General features: G+C 39.2%; 1 protein-coding gene across 1 annotated transcript in view; it reads left to right on the top strand.

Moving 5' to 3' along the window:
- The first annotated feature begins 131 nt into the window (after positions 1-131).
- The window catches only part of kcnk2.S (potassium channel, two pore domain subfamily K, member 2 S homeolog), a 65,414-nt gene continuing 44,881 nt past the window's right edge, over positions 132-20,664 (top strand). The window contains exons 1-2 of the mRNA XM_018264991.2: positions 132-907; positions 12,694-13,004. Of these exons, the coding sequence (XP_018120480.1) occupies positions 904-907; positions 12,694-13,004 (315 nt within the window). The 5' untranslated portion in view covers positions 132-903. The remainder of the gene's footprint in view (positions 908-12,693; positions 13,005-20,664) is intronic.

The raw sequence follows: 20,664 nt of genomic DNA, 5'->3' as shown, positions 1-20,664 counted from the left end.
CATCCTTTGGACCTGTGACATAAAAAAAAGTCTGTGATAAATGACCCTAAATTCATCAGCTTCTATTTATTATTAGGTTACCCTCTAAAAAAGTAAGTGTAGAAAAAAGAGCATCACCTGGCACCTGTTTAATATTCACATGTCCTAATTAAAATGACCATATGTCGTTCAGTCCATCATGTTGAACCTGTAAAGCTCCGGCTTTTGAAAGAAAGCCCCTGTCATTGCCTTTCAGCTGTAAATGTGAGTTGCAGTTCTACAGGCACATTTGATAATTGGTGTTCTGCGGTGAGATGAGCTTGTATCCCCTGGGTGAGGTGTCCTTGCAGCCTCCGTGTGAGTTGTAAGTACCCTCCTCCCTCATTAGGGCAGGGTGGTATCAATCAGAATGGCTCAGACAGGGAGGAGATGGGCTGAAATTCTGTGCTGGATTCTACAAAGGCTGGAACGTTGAGTCTGTAGAGACCAGGGCTGAGGCTGAAACACACACAGAGACTGCCGAGCTCATCTGCTTCTTTCTCTCTGTTACATAACTGACCCCCCAATCCTGGCACCTGCCTCTCCCCCTGTCCCTCCCCCATTCTTCTCCTTATTCCCATCTCATGTGGCCAAAGTAGACTTCTCCCCCTTTCACTCTTCCTTTCTCTCTCTATTCATTTCCTTTCTCTCTCTCTATTCATTTCCCTTCACCTTCTTTCACTTCCCTTTTCTGCTACTCCTCCCTTTTTTATTCCTCCTAAGTGGAGCAGAAGACTAACCCTGTGGATTATTCCCATTATCTATTTTCAACATTAGTCCTTTTTTTTTCCTCCTTTAAACAACATTTTATTCCTGAACTTGACAGCAGCCCCACCATCAAACAATGTCTTGCTGTCCAGGAAAGCAGCTGCACAGAACGTGGAAATGAGTAAGTAATGCATGTTTGCTGCCTGCTCCTGCTGAACACTGTCAGGTTAATGCTGCTGCTGCAACTGTCATCTGAGAGTCGTGACGAGATAGCAAGGGCTTCAGCACCCAGGGAACTGGCTTATATGTACTCTTAGTCTTGTCCTATGGATTTCTGCTATGCATTATATAGGCAGCCTAGGATTGGAGACAGTGGAATCCCCCTTGGCTTGAATGCACCGGAGAGTTTTGCAAATTATTACTTCCCCCCATCTGTCATTTTATTATTTTGAAAGGAAATTGTGGGGTGGGGGTGACAATAGACAGGAATATAGTGCAAACCGGTAAATATTTCAGCCCCTGACAATTAAGCATGAACATAGGAATCTACAGGTCTGCGGACACAGTTATTCGAGGATGAGATCTGGTCAAGTCGGGAGTTGGGGAATAGGGGGGGCCCTGACAATACTGGAAAGCTCAGGATCATGTCTGAGGATCTGTGGGATCCAGGGAGTTGCAGTTTAACACTAGTTATATATATATGTAATCTGTATACAGTAATTGCTATGATACATAATTACAGCCAATTAAAGCCATTGTAGGATTGTTACACAATATGACATGGCTGCAGGTTGGACATCTCTAATGCATATACTAAATACATCTAAAGAGAATTAATATTGTCCTTTGTACTTATGTCAGAACAAATACTGCTCTGAATCGAGGTAGAAAATGTCTTTAGTCTTTGTTCATGCAAATATTAATTAATACCTAATTAACACCCTGTTGCATTTTAAACAAAGGGGTTCCCCCAAGACAATGAAGCAGCATATCCACCCCCCTATTTATGTGCGAGTCCGGTAACCATCTGCAGGGCAATAAAAATAATAAATATGCATTTGCTTGTTAAGAAAGTGACGGAGCAGAATAGAGTGTAGATGGGAATGATCATATATTGATCTGTTCAGCTCTTTACTGATGAGTGTAGAGAGTCTATAGCAGAGGTGCAGTATTTATTAGAGATCCCCAAGCGCCACTTTAAATAGAGGAGCAGGTTTAAAAGCAGCTTTAATCGAGGAAATGTTCACACTTTTATGGAGAAAACACCACCATTTATACAGTCCACCCAATGTGACTTTAAAACTCCCGTCGTCAACGTGTGAAATACTACTCCCGGCATGGTGATTGGGGAAAGCTGGGAGTTTTATTGGACAGGATGGGTGCTGGGTGGGTATTGCTGCCTTAAATGTAATTAATATTATGGGCAATATACCCGCATGACATCACTTATCCAGAATGCTTGGAGACAGGGGGAACAGGCAAAAAGCAAATCAGTAACAAAAATTAAAAAAATTTCTGGATACCTTGTACCTATAATATATTATTAGTTACAATTATAACCTCTTGGTTATAGTCTCCTTTACATTCAGTTATTCTGAATATCAAGGATTTAGCTTGGATAGTTATTGGGACGCTTGCCCTTTAATTGTCTATGGAAACCTGAACACCAATGTTCCACTGTAACAGTTCAAAAAAAGGAGGTGGATCAGTAACCATGCTTAGCTCTGAGTGCAATATCTGCCGTTTTACTTTATGTCCTTTTTATTTTAAAAGAAAAGGTAATTTCTATTGGATCAGGCACATTAAGGTAACTTTAACAGTAACACCAATTTAATGAATTAATATAATAAACTATAGAAGTACTTATCTGTTATCTACTGTGTATCCTGTGCTTGAATGGCTGCCTGCCCTCATGGCTACACAGCAGCTTGTTTATATAAACTATAGTAGTACTTATCTGTTATCTACTGTGTATCCTGTGCTTGAATGGCTGCCCCCATGGCTACACAGCAGCTTGTCTATATAAACTATAGTAGTACTTATCTGTTATCTACTGTGTATCCTGTGCTTGAATGGCTGCCCCCATGGCTACACAGCAGCTTGTTTATAGAAACTATAGTAGTACTTATCTGTTATCTACTGTGTATCCTGTGCTTGAATGGCTATCCCCCATGGCTACACAGCAGCTTGCTTATATAAACTACAGTAGTACTTCTGTTATCTACTGTGTATCATGTGCTTGAATGGCTGCCCTATGGCAAACACACGAGTTTTACCAGTGCAGGGCAAAAGTACATCATATTGTCTTTCCTTTACAACTCTGTAAAGTTTTTGGTGTTACTGCCCCTTTAAGATTTCAGCAAAGATCCCTGTGATGCTATGACCAGTCTGTAGTCTCCCACTCTTGTCTACAAACCAGTCTGCATCTAATATGGTTACAGAGGGTGATTTAAATCCAAGGGTGTCCCTATCCTTAACCCAAAAAGTCCAAAACTAGGATAAAGAAGGGTCTAAAAAAAATTTGGTTCTGAAGAAAGAATGTTTCACACAAACTATGCATTAAATATTAATTCAAGGATTCCTATATCCAAGCAAACGTGTTGTAGTAGTTAAACCATATTTGTGAATGTTCAAAATGTGTGGGAGATGTGATGTTGTGCATGTTTCGTAGCAATGTGTGTTCCAAATTTTAGCCCATGAAGGATCACCTATGAGAAGACTTTGCAGTTTATTTAAATATTAATTTCTACAAGGAACATTCTTGAATAATGACTTGTCTTCTGCAAGTGTCCGTTGGGTCCCAGGGGATACATCTTGATGTGATCTTCAGATTACCCTAAGCACTAGTTAAGGGGTGAATCAGTGGAAAAAATTAGCGAAACGTATTGAAGTCAATGGACGTCAAAATTATTTTGACAGACAACATTTTTTGACACGAGCTTCAATTTTTATATGCGCGGCTATTTTGTCTAAATGCATTAAAGTCAATGGGCGTCCGAATATTTTTGATGCGTGACAATTTTAATGCGCAACAAATTTTTTTTTCGACTGAAATCCATGCTTGCCGAATTTGTTCGCCCATCACTACCAAGCACCAATTATCAATCTCGCTGCCCAAGCAGCATCTAAAAGAGGCCATGTACATCAGCATAACAGCTCTTGGACAAAAAGCTTCTCCAAAACCTTAAGTCTCATTTAAACTCCAAGATTTTGATTCTCTGAAAACTCAAAGACAGAAGAAAAATTGGTCTACTATACACAGACAGCACCAATGACTGGTATTCTTTAGCAGGTGCCAATTCTGCATCAGTTAAGTATTAATAGATGGACAGGTTATTACCAAAGTAATCATGTTGTATTCTTAAAGGGATTCTGGCATGATTTGAATGGTGTAGATTTTATTTCTAAATTACACTGTTTACACTGGAAATAATTCACTCTACAATATAATATTTCATTCCTAACCCAACAATGTATTTATTTAGTTGTAATATTGGTGTGCAGGAGCATCTCAGGTCATTTTGCCGGGTCATGTGCTTTCAGAAAGAGCCAGTGCTGCACTATGGAACTGCTTTCTGACAGGCTGATGTTTCTCCTACTCAATGTAACCGAAGGAGTCACAGTGGGACCTGGATTTTTACTATTGAGCGTTGTTCTTAGATCTACCAGGGAGCTGTTATTTGGTTACCTTCCCATTGTTCTGCTGATGGATTGCTGGGCAAGGGGGGGGGGTGATATCACTCCAACTTGCAGTACAGCAGTAAAGAGTGATTGAAGTTTATCAGAGCACAAGTCACATGACTGGGGGCAGCCTAGGAAACTGACAATATGTCTAGCCCCATGTCGTATTTCACAATTAAAAAAACCTGTTTGCTCTTTTGATAACAGATTTCAGTGCAGAATTGTACTGGAGCAGCACTATTAACTGATGCATTTAAAAAAAAAAAACATGTTTTCCCATGACAGTATCCCTTTAAGTAATTGGTGCTGACCTCCAAAAGCACAGCCATTACTGGTTTAATGGTTTTGCCCACCCTATGCTTTGTAACCATCATTCCGAGTAGTTTAAGAGTATTGAAAAGAAACAGAAGATGCCATAAATGAATGAAAATGGCTGTAGTATTCCCTAAAATGTTTTACTGACAAGCATAAAAGTTTGGTATGGTGACAGACCCAAACTTTGGTGGTACAGAGTATTTTTGCTTTGTAGCTACTTAGATTGATCTGCAAGGAGTTTGTATGTCCATCCTGTACCTAAGTGGATATTTTGTGGATGCTCTGGGGCAAATTCACTAAGCGCCGAAGCGCCTAACGCTAGCGTCAATTCGCTAGCGTTGGGCATTTTCGTTACTTCGCAAATTCACTAACGAACGCTGGCGTAACTTCGCTAGTGTTACTTCGCACCCTTACGCCTGGCGAATTTGCGCAACGGACGTAACTACGCAAATTCACTAACACGCGCATTGTACTGAACGCTACCTTTTACGCTAGACTTCCTTCGCCACCTCAGACCAGGCGAAGCGCAATAGAGTAGATAGGGATTGCTTCAAAATAAGTTCAAATTTTTTCTAAGTACCAAAAAACGCTGGCGTTTTTTCTATATTATGGGTAATAGGCTGAAAAAGATCAAAAATTTTTTTGGGGCTCCCCTCCTTCCCCCCTACATTTCCTAACTCATGGCAACTTAACTATACAGTGGGCACATGTGTAGGGCAAAATAAAAATTTTATTTGATGTTTTGAAGGTTTCCCAGGCATTTGTAGTGCTGCTACATATTCCTCCATTGAAATTTGAATTTGGCGCGTATGCAAATTAACCATCGCTAATATAACTTCGTTTAGCTTAGCGAATCAACGCTAGCGCAACTTCACAACCTTACGCTATCCCTGAGCGCAACTTCGGATTTTAGTGAATTTGCAGAGCGCTGGGGAAACTACGCCTGGCGAAGTGCGGCGAAGTTACGCCTGGCGCAACTACGAATCTTAGTGAATTTGCCCCTCTGTGTTCCTGCCTAATCCAAAGACATATTGGTAAATCGGTTAGTTGTTAAAATTCAAGTAAGCCTAGTGTCTATGTTAGGGAAACAAAAATTCTCTAGGTGCCTCTAGGTGCAGGGGAGTACAATAAACATGGTGAGTTCAGTTTGCACCTTACCCTGAATGTAGTCATTGGCCCATGCATTAAACCATATTTTCTTATCTCTAAAAGCCAAATCTCACCTCTATGCTTCATCTTCACTCAATAATGAAGAGTCTTCCAGAATCAAGAGGCAGGAATGCTACCGTTTTGCAAGCCTATACAATCATCATTCAGATTATACTGGGGGGGAAAAAACTCTGTCTCCATCTTTATCTGTAGCTTTGATTTCATATCAACAGTATGTAGCTCCTTTTGAGTTTAGGCAAATCGTTCCTTCATTCTTCATCTGCAAGCTATACAGAATAGAGACCTTGAAAATCTCTCTTTATGATTCCATACATGTAAATTCTAGACTTCATTTGCAATACATTTATATTGTGATGCTCAGAGAGACCTACATAAGGATGCAATATTTAATAAGATGAATCCTGCAGAGTCCATAAATTGAGAATGCTGTGGGCTTTCGGCATGCAGTTCCTACAAAGCATTTAAGATTTGTCTTGCAGTTGAGTCGTGATGTTACCGGCCATCTAGCAGCAGGTGTCCTGAAGAGGCAATTCAGCATATTATAGTAGGAACCATTAGGAACGTTCCTTCCCATCTGGGCATCTGGTAGGCAGATATGCTGTCCCTTAATAAGTTGTTCGGAGAAGAGAAGAGTTCAAGCAGAGTCACAGCTGGATGATGGTATGGGTCAAGCAGAGACATTATAAAGTCCCATTGATGCTTATTAAGTTAGCACTGAATTTCTCCCTCTGTAATAGAATTTCACTACCGTGACAATACTGCTTTCCTCCGCTATTGTTGTGTGTGGGAAATAGATGGCAGAAGAAGCTAAAGCAGTGTAATTACACTTGTGCCAGGATTCGGATCACTTGGTCAGAATATACCTGATTAATGAATCCAGAAGATGTTAAATAATTAGGCTCATGAGTATCATTAGAGATGCATTAGGGTTCTTATCAGGACATTTTAAACATCTTGGCAGCTGTGTATGAAGTCACTGTGATTTGGCTACAAACTGAAGGTAAATCAGGGCAGGATTGTTGCACAAAGTTGGTATGGTTGTCTATACTGCATCTGAGTTGCTTTCCTGTGGGTGCTCTTCCAAAGACATAATGGTAAATCAGTTGGTTGATTATGAAAATAACCCTAGTGTCTATGTTGATGTCTATGATCTGCCAGGGCAGGGACTGATGGCCTTTGCTCACTGGTGCTTCCTAACTTGAACATCTAAATTAAGCCTACATACCTTCCTCTCGTGTGTGCTGCTGAATGCAGGTAGCGTTGTATTCATGTGGACACTGAGGATCTCTGAGCTTCACCTTGGAGTGTAGATACTGATGTTAATGCCAAGAAACATTTATTAAACCTTATTTGCTTTTCTCTAAATACCAAATCTCACCTACGTAATCTTCACACAGTATTGAAGAGGTCTTCCAGCTTCTTAAAGGAGAACTAAAGCTTAACTAAAGAAGTAGCTAGAAATGTTGTACATTATGTTTTGTGCTTCTGTACCAGCCCAAGTCAACCACAGCCCTTTAGCAGTAAAGATCTGTATCTCCAAAGATGCCCCAGTAGCTCCCCATCTTCTTTTCTGCTGATTCACTGCACATGCTCTGTGCTGCTGTCACTTACTGAGCTTAGGGACCCACTCACAATATACAGTACACATAGAATAGAAATGTCACAATATAAGGCTGATTAGTAATTAATACAGATAATTACTACATGGCAGCACAGAAACCAGTGCAATTAGCATCAGAATTTAATAATCAGCCCTGTAGCATCAGCTTATATTACAGGGGAAGCTCATTTTCTGCTGGATAATTAGTGACGACCCCTAAGCTTAGCTTCTCAACAGCTGCTGAGAGCCCACTGAGCATGTGAGTGTCACAGACACTTTCCAAGATGGTGACCCCCTGTGACAAGTTTGAAGTCCTGGATCATTGCTGCTATTGACAAGTTGAAACTTTAGGCTGGTGCAATAAGTTCCCTTTATAAAATGACATTTTTAGCCATATTCATTTTTAGGGTTTAGTTCTCCTTTAAGGCAGAAAGGCCTTAAGAGGCACTGACATATCTATTTAGGAGGAGGTACAGGTATGTGACCCGTTATCCGGAAACCTTTTATCCAGAATGGCGGCCTCCCATAGACTCTATTTTATCCAATTTAAAATTTCTCTTTTTTCTTTTTCTGTAATAATAATTCTGTATCTTGTACTTGATCCAAACTGAGATATAGTGAATCCTTATTGGAAGCAAACCCAGTCTATTGGGTGTATTTAATGTTTACATAATTTTCTAGTAGACTTAAGGTATAAAGATACAAATTACAGAAAGATCCATCATCCAGAAAACCTGAGGTCCCAAACATTTTGGATAGCAGGTCCCATACCTGTATTACTCCACACTGAAAAATCCATCTTCATACTCAGCCTGCAGAATAACATTCTGCCTCCCTTGCTTTATTAACAAGAAATACGTGAGAGAGACAGATGTCTTGGTTTTAGAGCCAGAAGATTCCCTTGTCTGCTTTGTGCATTGGTCTTTAAAATGCTAATACCCTAGACCACATGGACCTATGAAGCTGATATAAAACAATGGTTCAAAAAAAGAAACCAAGAACCAGTTAAAATTGGCCTTAATAAGGAAATAGAAGTAGCCCCACCACTCACGTGTAGACTTAAAAATAGCTTGAAAGCCACTACCATATTCTCAAATCTTCTATCTCAGCTAGGTCTAAATACAATGCTGTGTTTATATGAATGGAAATTATTGGAATGGGCTGAAGGAAAAGAAGCAGATGAATTAAATATAGTTTATGCCTATGGGATCAGATCTTACTGAACAAAATTCATACTCGTGCCGGCCAAATGTTTTCCCTGAAAACGGAATAAAAAAAGAGAACACAGGGAAACGCCAGGTTAGTGAGCAGGAAAATACCATTTGTCGAGAGAAAAACAAGTTGTTGTGGAGGAAAGAATAATTGGAGAAGGTTGTATCCTTGATCGCTTCCATCCATCACTCTAAACACATCGCCTCTTTGGGAATATTGCAATAGAAAGCAGAAATATAATTAGAGCTACATACTCATTGGGTCTGAAAAAGATGGATGTCCATTAGGTTCTAAGCAAGTTAAATATCCTTTTGTTGGAGGAGGTGGTAAGGAAAAAACGTATCTCCCTATAGTAGGGGGTATAAATCGGTAGAAAATAATTTTCCTATTCACAGTTAATTTCTAAATATATCAGTCTAGGATTGTTAGGGTGACGTTTAGACACACCGAGCTATTAGCAGCAGCTACTTGTCACGGCTACAAAATAGACAATAGTGATCATTGGCTTAACTAAGACACCACTTGCGTTTTAGCAGATTCTCAATATGGTCTATGGTAGGGTATTTTTTGGCATTTTGTAGTCACAGCAAGTACTTGCTACTAATAGCTCCATGTGTTTTCACCCTAAGAGAATGAATTCCACATCAGTCTATGACTATTTAATGAGCCTGTAGGTGAAGCCCTAGATCAGTGATCCCCAACCAGTAGCTCGTGAGCAACATGTTGCTCTCCAATCCCTTGGATGTTGCTCCCAGTGGCCTCAAAGCAGGAGCTTATTTTTGAATTCCAGGCTTGGAGACAAGTTTTGGTTGTATAAAACCAGTTGTACTGCTAAACAGATCCTCAATGTAGGTTGACAATCCACATAGGGGCTACCAAATGGCCAATCACAGCACTTATTTCGCACCCCAATAAAATTTTTCATGCTAATGTTGCTCCCCATCTCCTTTTACTTCTGAATGTTGCTCACGGGTTGAAAAGGTTGGGGATCCCTGCCCTAGATGAACATCATATATATCTGTAACCTTACATAGTTACATCGTTACATAGTTAGATCAGGTTAAAAAAAGACCAAAGTCCATTAAGTTCATCCCCTCCAAATAAAAGTCACATTTAGAAGAAACACACAAATGCCAAGCGATATTGAGTGGTCTTGATTCACGCGGGTGCTCCGATGCTGGCAACCACAGGATTAACTTCAATATGTAGAGTGAGTGAATCAAGAAAAAGCAAAAAGCAGAATACCTGCTATTTAGTATTTATTGTGCATCCACACGACATGTTTTGGGCAACAAGGGCCCTTTTTCAAGTGTGTACAAATCAAAGTGAAAAAATGCTTCAAAGGGTCATACAGGAAGTCCCACCTCTTAGTCAGTGATGTGAACCACAGTTAACCCTTACCACTGTGGCATATTACAATCAGGTTTGAATACAATTAAAACATTAACACAAAAGGTGTATAAATATATTAAATTAACTGTATACAAAGTCCATAATTTATGGTAAAAGTTCGTGTCGCTGTGCTGAATTCTCGGCTCAATCCGTAATGCCTAAACTTGTTAACCAATAAAATACGATCATCTCAAACGATTTCCTCATGAAATAGTGAAGACAAACTACACATAAATATGGATAAAAACAATAAATAGTTACTTGTAGGAACTGCTCATCAAAAGAGCCTACCCTAAGGTTACCTTGTTTCAACTGCCTATACACTAATTGCTATTTATAAATTGCTCACATTTTACGAAAGGTCTTACCCTTAGCCGATACTCGCAAACAATGTATTCTAATCAAAGCTGTGGTCAATATCTGTGAAGAAAGAGATGTATATGGATAAAAAACATGTTGTGTGGATGCACAATAAATACTAAATAGCAGGTATTCTGCTTTTTGCTTTTTCTTGATTCACTCACTCATATTGAAGTCCCTCCCAATAAAACCCAGCATCCATACATACACTCACATAAATTATATATACTCATACACTATAGATTTTAGTATCACAATAGGCTTGGATATTATGCTTGTCCAAAAAACCATCCAAGCCAATCATCCGGCAGTGCGTTCCCCAACCTCACTGTCCTCACTGTGAAGAACCACCTACTCAGTGCTGCAAATGAAAGTTCTTTTCCTCTTTATGGGTAAAAAGGTCCCCTGCTATTTGTCTATAATGTCCTCTAATGTACTTGTAAAGTCTAATCATGTCCCCTCGCAAGCGCCTTTTTTCCAGAGAAAACAACCCCAACCTTAACTACTCTCATAATTTAACTCTTCCGTCCCTCTAACCAGTTTAGTTGCACTTAGTCTCTGCACTCTCTCCAGCTCATTTATATCCCTCTTAAGGACTGGAGTCCAAAACTGCACTGCATACTCCAGATGAAGGCTTACTAGGGACCTGTTTTCATCCCTTGAGTTAATGCCCTTTTTTTTATGTAAGACCAAACTTTATTTGCTTTAGTGGCCACAGAATGACACTGCCACTAGACAACATCTTATCTACAAAAACCCCTAGATCCTTCTCCTAGAAACTCTCAACACACTGCCATTTAGTGTATAACTTGCATTTATATTATTCTTATCTAATGTACTACAACATGAGACTAAAGCCAAAAGCCTTTGAAATATAAGGGTATTCCTGACTCTAATAAGCTGTTCACTGCCCACAACCTTCCATATTACCTTCCTTGGTCCTCCCAGTATCATAATCACATTACAAGAAGCCTTCGAGTGCATGGTTTAGTGACTGTATAGCCCTATTGGGGTTAAAAAAGACAAAAGTCCAACAAAACTCTTCCAAGCAACACCCAGTGCATAAACACACACATATACAACCCTATAAAGCCAAAATGTTGAGTTTACATTAATGTTTGACCAAGATAAGACCAGTGAGTGCGGATTTCCTTCAACACATGAATATCTGGAACGTCAGGTGTTTCCTTTTTAAGTCAGATTAGTGTAACCTCCTCAGTTATCCCTTGTGTAATATTCTTTCTTCAGTATATTTTTAAAATGTATATATAGGCCTTCAATTAAAATGACCATTCTCTTTTGATTCTCCATTGTCTCATCCTTATTTGCTTTATTGATCCATGTATCCCCTTTCTAGTCTAAAGGTGAAAATGTTTACTGATGATGACTATTGATGTAGGTCTTGAGCAATACAGTTAGCTCTTCTACTTACTATCTGGATTGGACTATTGTCCTTTTGTTTTTATCCCTTTTTAATGATTCTATTGTGCTATTTTTATACAATGTTCAGATCCTACTTATGTCTGTGCAGTTAGGGTAACCCAGTGAAGGAATCGTTAAAAAATAAGCAATTTTTTAACATTAAAATCTAATTTTTAGTGGAAAAAAAAAGCCTCAGATTTTTCAAGATTTATTATACCCCGAGGATGTAAAACGTCAGAATCCGAAAATCCTGCATCTCAGACCTATCAAGATTGTATATAAATCAATGGGAGAGGTCCCTATCCTATATAGACGTTTTCTTTAGTGTGTGCTGGAATTAGCCTGAAAATAAAAATATTTCTGACTTTTTGGGCAAAAATCCTAAAGATCAAGTGAATCGGGAAAAAAATCTGAAAAAAAAGATTTTGATTTTTTTCATGTTTGTCCGCGATATAATTAAATCGTGATTTTTTTTAATAATAAATAAGGAACAATCATGGATTCTATTTTGGTCAGACTTTTTCATTAAATTATCATACTTTTGATAAATAAGTCCCACTGTATTTCTAATTATATAAATTCACCTTATCTAGAAACATCCTGTCCTAATTTTATTTGGATCATAGATCTGCTTTTTGCACTTTGCAGCCTGCCTTCCCAGTTGTAAAGGACTCCTACCGCCACCATTGTTTATCCTGATGACAGCATCACTTTAATATGAAATTCTGTTCTGATCATCATGTTTTAGTGACCCAGTAATATTTAATATTAGCAACATAAAATGTATTTACTATTCTTGGTGTTTTATTCTTTAGTGGCCGCACCAGATTTACTGGATCCCAAATCAGCAGCACAGAACTCAAAGCCAAGATTATCCTTCTCTGCAAAGCCGGCCGTGGTGTCCACCAGGGACAACAGGGAGATCACAGTTAATGTAATGAAATGGAAAACAGTATCCACGGTTTTTCTAGTAGTGGTTCTCTATCTCATAATAGGCGCCACAGTGTTCAAAGCTCTGGAGCAGCCAAATGAAAGTGCAATGAGAACCACCATCATGATTCAAAAGAATAATTTCATCATGAACCACTCGTGTGTCAACATCACAGAACTGGATGAACTCATTCAGGTAACGTCAGGGAGAAGCACCTCCTTCTAATTTCTAATTTTGAATTCTGCTCATTTTATTTTGCCAAAATGTGTCCATTATGGCCCTATTCTCTGAGAGAACATCCTTTTTCACTGACTTACAGTGATTTGGAGTCATATTTCTTAGCCCAATCCATATATTATTAGCAAGAGCAAGCCGTCAATCCTATGAGTTGAGAAGACTCTCTGCTACATTCTTTGGAAAATAGTATTAGATGCAACTGTTCCCGGTTCCCGGTTCCTGTTCCCGGTTTTATTGAAACCAACTCTCTCAGCCAAGGTTGGACTGGGACTAAAAAGCAGCCCTGCCAAAAAAAAAATCAAAGCAACATTGGTGGCCAGCCCCCCCCCCCACAAGTTTAAAAACAAACAAAACCTTGGTGGTTTGGGCCCCCAATAAAACAAACAAAAATACATTGGTAGCCAGAGCTCTCCCCCATAAAAGTGAAAAAACATTGGTGGCCAGTCCACCCCAACAAAAAAACCGTTGGGCAGGTCAGAGCTCTCCCCCTATAAAAATTATAAAAAATACTGGCCAGGGATTTGTGGCCTGCACTCAGGACTTGTATCACTTCAGTCTACATAATGTGGCATGGTACTGTACTATGGAGCTCTTTTAAATGGATTCAATGTGCTATATTGTATTGGTTCCCACCAATGACTCTCAGTTAAGATCTCCCAAACTGCTTCCTGTAAACCAGACATGTTATAGGGCATCTGCACTGGAGGTCCACAGGGTTGTCCCACAGTTCTATTGATACTCACCCTAGCTTGCTATGGTTCCCAATCCTTACCCAGTAATGCAATTATATGGTTCAATAGCAGGTATTTTTTGCAACTTTTCCCTTGCAGGCTGGCAAACATCCTTATCTTCTTCCACACGATGGTCTGTCAGACGTTATATATTCCTATTGTGTTTAGCTTATGACAGCACATTTCTTGCAATATGTAGAATTTAGTAGGAACTAGTACTTACCAGGTTTTTTTCATCATAGATAACAATTTAGTAGACAAGAGGCTAAAGGGTTTATTAACCTAGGGCCTGGAGCCAGAGCACCTGGGGGTACAAAAATACATCTTTGTCCAGGGTCTGGCTGTGCTCTGCATTTTGAGCCACATAAAAACATCCAGCAGATGTGCAGAGCAGAGTGCCAGGTGGAGCAAGGTAGCTTTCTCTTTATTACCTGCCATATGCACTCCCTAGCTTGTGCACCTGAATAACATGTAAGTTATGGTGCAGGATGGTTTAGGTCTATGTACATGTCTCCATCACTCAAGAATACAGTACTGATGAATGCAGTCAGGGTAGTATTCATTGGGGGAACATAGACTTCTGGGCTCTGTTTTGGGTGCAAAGTTTGTGTAAAATGTTGGATTTTGCCTATTTTGTGCATTTTATGTCTTGCTCTGCATGTTGTGAATTACCCCCCGAAGGGTGGTGGTACACTGATGGGAAAATGCCAAAATGTTAGGCATCCCCAAGTGATTAAAATCACTTACCTGATACCCCAGGCTGGTTGCTCCTGCTTGCTAAAAACTGCACAGATGATATTTCTACAGAAGATCCTTCATCTTCATCTACTTTGGATTCTTCTGTCACGATGGGCAAATCTGTCCTGTTTTGCTTTGCCTAAATATTCCCAAAACAGCAAATAAATTCAGGAAACGGCAAAAAAATTAGCAAAATGGCAAAAAAATGTACGAAACGCATTGAAGTCAATGGGTGTCAAAATAATTTTGACTTACGCAAATTTTTATACGTGCGACTTTTTTGGCCAAATGCTTAAGTCACTGATGCATGTCAATTTATATGCACACGCCAATTTTGAGGCACAACTATTTTTTTGTCGCAGCAAATTTTTCGTGAAAACATTTGCGAGTGGCAAAATGCAAATATTCGCCACAAATCCATGCCTTGTAAATGATTTTATATCCAGTGTGCCTTGATTCGTTTCTCTTCCCCAAGAAAAAAATCCCTTTGTTACAGAGATACAGTATATGTAAGGGGGCTACCAGGGACTGACTCTCATATTTTTAAGGGATAATAACTCATTTATCATGTGGGAATCTAATGATAATTAATCCCCAGTCATAGTTAAAGTGCTGACAGATATTTGACTCATTTCATTCAATGAAAATGGAATGAACAGTTGCAGGAATCAGAGGTCTTGCACTTGATATAAGTGTTAATAACACCCTAGGGTTCTAACCTAACAACCCCAGCAAGGGGCACAATGAAATAACATCACGCCAAGGCTAAGCATCTCCATACTATCACATTCATGAGTTTGCTTTCAAAACAGCGATGGCCATTCTGTCATTATTATTGATTATGATTATTATGGTTCTCCCTAGAAGTTTGTGCACCTAGACATTCAGGCTCCACTGTGTTCCACCAGGGATTGTAGTTTGAGAAATTATATTCTGATTCCAGCTGCGGTTCTGTGTTTAATTGCCTGCAAATGAGAGTTCAAGATAGAAAAGTATATACCAAATGCCAGAGGCCCAAAGATAAGCAATAGTTACTAATTTGCTTAGCAAATTGGCGTAGCAAGCAGGATAGGGACATGTACTCATTAGTGGAGTGTGATTCAACTGGCACCACATTGAGAGCCTATAGGTGCATTGCCAAAGCTGGTTTTATGGACTTTGGTCCCTTGTGTCCTCACTTCTTTCACCAAACATACAGGGGTAGGATAGATATGTGCACGTTGAAATGAATGCTTTGTGTATGGCTTTTCAATGGGTGCAGTTCTGCAACCAGCACAGCACTTAATGTTACCAAATAAGCTCCTTGCTTTTATTATTTATTTCCTTATAGTATTAGAGAATTCCTGGCTTTAAGTGAGCTTACGACACCCATTTATTTAAATTAACTTATGCTCCTGAAACCCAGATGGTAGGCTCATGTCCTTGCATCAGGCAAAAAGCATATGTAGCGTATTACAGTCTGAAGTTTGAAATACCCAACTGGCGGAGAGCAAAGCTGAGCTGTCTGTAACAAGAAAATATAATGGGTTGAGGAAAAACAATGATGTCTCTAATATCTAAAAAAAAAAGAAAAAAGAAAAGCCTGCATTATATACCATATATACAGATATGGCATCCATTATCTGGAAACCCATTATCCAGAAAGTTCTGAATTATGGAAAGGCCATGTCCCATAGACTCCATTTTATCCAAATAATTCAGATTTTTTAAAATGATTGTCTTTTTCCGTGTATTAATAAAACAGTAGCTTGTAATTGATCCCAACTAAGATATAATTAATCCTTATTGGAAGCAAAACCAGAATATTGGGTTTATTTAATGTTTATATGATTTTCTAGTAAATTTAAGGTATGAAGATCCAAATTACGGAAAGATCCATTATACCGAAAGCCCCAGGTCCTGAGCATTCTGGATAACAGGTCCCATACCTGCATATATAATTTCATGCCTTTTTGGGCAATAAAACCTGACAAACCTTTTCTGAGAAGCAGAATGCTTATGTGTAGGCACAATTGCCAAGTCTATAGCAGCCGAGCCTTAGTAAATTGTTTTTGCAGTGAATCTCAGAATGAGGTGTTTGAACTCAGTTTTGATTGATGGGCTGATTTAAAAAGTAAACATATATGTAGATATATTATTATAGATATATAGAGATAAGGGGAGGATAAGTAGAAGATAAAATAGGAAATGAAAGATAATTGTTTATTGAGAAAAAGGTTTAGATTTGAATGTTTGTGAGGTTTAGGCTGGTGACACGCTAAGATTCTGGGGAGATTAGTCGCCCAGTGACATATGCCTCTTCTTCAGGTGACTAATCTCCCTCGTCATGCAATTTCGGCGACTTCAGAAAACGAAGTGTTCCGAGTGCCATCCCGCCAGCGATTTACATTCTAGCCGGCGGGGAGGATTTTCGGTGGGAGATTAGTCGCCTGAAGAAGAGGCGATTTGTCACCACCCTTAGGGACACTGGTGGGTAAATAAACACTGTGAAAGTGAGAAATAAAAGAAATTCACTGATTACTTATATTGCATCAGATATTCACACGGCCGAATTCCTTGGGCTGTCTCCCCAAGGTCTCGTGGTCAGATCACCCGCCCGCAACCCCCCACCGCTGCCACCGTGAGCACATGCGTGCTGGGGATACACCTAGGCAGGCGTGTGGTCCTGTCTGCCGCGCGCATGTGCGTTTAAGCACCGGCGAACTTGAATGGGGACGCACATGGGGCTGCAGTTGAATGGGGACGCACATGCCCCCATAATGCAGCTGGGCGGCATGCCGCCCTTAATTTTTTGCAAGAAATGCCAGTGATATTAGCAAGAGCAGGCCAGGTTAGGGATTATACTGGAATAATTATAATTTAAATATTATTATTATTATTATGTGCTGTCATTTCACGAGACTGTAACTGTATGCACCTAGCTTCTATTTTATGTGCGTCCATTTAAGTTAAAATAGTGAAATAGAAGTGAAATATGTCATGATATATTTATATTTATTTTTGTATAATGCATGCTATAATGTATATTTAAAAAATAAATATATATATATATATATACACACACACACACACACACACGGGATCCGTTATCCGGAAACCCATTATCCAGAAAGCTCCGAATTACGGAAAGGCCATTTCCCATTGACTCCATTTTATCCAAATAATCCACATTTTTAAAAATGATTTCCTTTTTCTCTTTAATAATAAAACAATTTATATTTGATCCCAACTAAGATATAATTAATCCTTATTGGAAGCAAAACAATCCTACTGGGCTTAATTAAAGTTTAAATTTTATTTTAGTAGACTAAAGGTATGAAGATCCAATATAGGGAAAGATCCATTATCTGGAAAGCCCCAGTTCCCAAGCATTCTGGATAACTGTTCCCCTGCCTAGGGATGGGGAAGCAGATAACTTTATCTTATTTCTGACTACCCTAGAGATAATAGATCCCATAGCTGTTTGTTACACAGCCCATAAGCGACTTCTCCTATCTGCCTAACACACTCCATTGTAAAGTTCTTTATTATAATGAAAAAAAATCACAAGCTGAATCCAATCCTGCTACGTGATGTTCTCAGCGCATATCTTACAATCTCAGCCTTTCTATACTGTAATCTATTGAACTGCTGCAAATGGCTTTATTTCTTTCTATGTTACACCTATTGTGCGTTCTGCCCTCACTAGCCGTTAAGCTATATCAAAAAATCCCAGCTGCTGATTTTTTGTTTTTTTTTGTCTACCCACAGTATGTTCTGCATATAAAATACAGAATTTCTAGCCATATACCTTTAGTTCTTTAATTACATCTTGTTTTGACTTTGAATTTATGACACTTTTTATAAGGCAATAAGTAACTTGTGTAGGAATGTTCTTGGCCCTATGAGGGATGCTTGTTAAGTGCAAAAGTGATGGCTCCAGGTGATTCCTGACATGGCATGATGTGTTAAGCCACAAATGATTGTGAAGAATTTTTTCAAGATCTGTAGATCCCAGAGATGGTAGAATATATCATCTGGTGTTCACGATTCATTCTAGCTTCCTTCCGCGTCATGCTTTTTTTGTGTTTTGGATAAGAATCCTGGGAAAATTATCCTCACTGGTGTTTTTATGAGATATGGGTGATGTAGGCAGGTAAGAACACAGCCCTAAACGTTGCTTGTGGATCTGAGATATACAGAAGATTGTTTATTTACAGTTTGTAGTTATTTATGGTTCTAATTCCATGTTCCTACCTCGTCTCTTCTTGACATCTTCTCTGCTGATTTGATTCTTCACTGGTTTTGACCTGGACCTCTTTTTAATAGTTAAGTCTAAAGCCCCTTTATTCTCCAGGGAATCATTTAAAGACTTGTAGATTAATGGACACATCTGAATAGAATTATTAGATAACGATTAAACAACTGTGAGCTTTCAATGTCATTCGGAGAAATATATTAGACTTAATCTGGATATAAATACATTCACTTTACACTGGGTTCAAAGAATGAACTTGTGTCCCCTCTGCAGTAGTTGCATGGCGATGTTCCCCTGAGAATTTTTCAGCATTGACCTTGAGCCTGTCTGTTTGCAATTATGGTGTCCCCTCAAATATATATGTCTTCTCTCAGTCAATAACAAGTGCCTTTTAAAAAAAATATACAGTACATAGGAATAGCAACTGCACGTTCCAGGCATGAGGACTTGTTTTATGTGTTCAAGGTCAACATTCTTCCATTTGTCTCTCTCCTCCTGGTTAATGAAGGTTGCTAAAAGGCCATTGGAGACACAGGTTGATTATTGTTGATTTTTAGACTAAAAATATCCTTTATTTTTTTTTTTCTCCCTGGGTGCCATTAGTTGTAAGTATGTGAGCATTAAGTTCCTGGATCTGATGTATTGCAGGGATAACTAGAAGAAAACACTGTATCCAAAAAGAAGAATGTGAGGACCTCCAATAATAAAGAAACTAAATTTTTAAAAAAGTAGAAAAATGTATTAGGACATAAGACCTCACGTGTTTCGTGCCTATTGGGGCACTTACTCATAGAAAAATGTATTAGGACATAAGACCTAACGCGTTTCGTGCCTATTGGGGCACTTACTCATATATGCCCCAATAGGCATGAAACACGTTAGGTCTTATGTTTATTTATTATTGGAGGTCCTCACATTCTTCTTTTTGGATACAGTGTTTTGGACTTTGCGCCTTGGGACTGAGGTGAACTGTGAGTAAATACTCCTGTTATTTACTTAAGAACGTAATTTTTTTGGTTTATTAATTATTTTTTGAGTGGTACTATTTACATTTTTTCTTTAATGTGGCAGTAGCACAAACGTTATCTTTATTATTGGGATAACTAGAAGCCAGTGATGCCCTGTCGATGGCATTTGAATGCTGTGATGTTTTCCAGGTGCCCTGTGGGCTGTTATATAATGAATAAATCACTCAGTTGTTCTAATGTATTATGTGGGGAATTAGGGACAGTTTGATGAAATGCAGAGTGCACTGGAACCTTGCAGAATCACCAACTGCCTATGGACTGGCCTATCCAATAGTTATCAACTCTAATTATTTCCCAACAGTGTTGTGTTTTTTAAATAATTTAATTCAGCTCCAGTTCAGTGTTTAGGGAGGTAAGTAGTAAGGGAGATACTTTAAGGAGAACTAAAGCTCTAAAGAATTAATATAGATGTGTTACACAGTATGGATCATTTATAAATGCCCCTGCCACAAGTCCAACAGAGCTATGGAGGGTAAACGCACATCCCTTATTGCTCTTTCATGCTTGATTTACAGAAGGGGCAGTGTTCTGCTCTGCAACTGTGAGGTGCAGAGTACAGTGGCCCCAATGTGGCCCCCTGCCAGAGCTTCCTTCCCCCTACTGAGTCCGGTCTGGTCAGGAAGACCCTTGCCCAACTTGGGCCCATTAACCTCCAAAATGCACACGGGACCCCACTATGTCTGCTACCAGACCTACTACTTGACCCTACTCGCAATGGTTTAACTTACCTTCTAAACCCAGGGAAACTGCAAAATCATAAGTGACATCACTCCGGAGGTGGATCAATCATTCAAGGGGAAAAAAACACTTTTTGGGGGGATATGGGAGGGGACTACACCCACAATTTACACGGGTAAAGGTACCTGCTTACCCCCTGTATGGTC

Source organism: Xenopus laevis, chromosome 5S (assembly GCF_017654675.1).
Source record: "Xenopus laevis strain J_2021 chromosome 5S, Xenopus_laevis_v10.1, whole genome shotgun sequence".
In the NCBI taxonomy this organism is placed as follows: domain Eukaryota; kingdom Metazoa; phylum Chordata; class Amphibia; order Anura; family Pipidae; genus Xenopus; species Xenopus laevis.
Note: the sequence above shows the minus strand (reverse complement) of the source record. Positions and strands in the feature narration are given on the sequence as shown.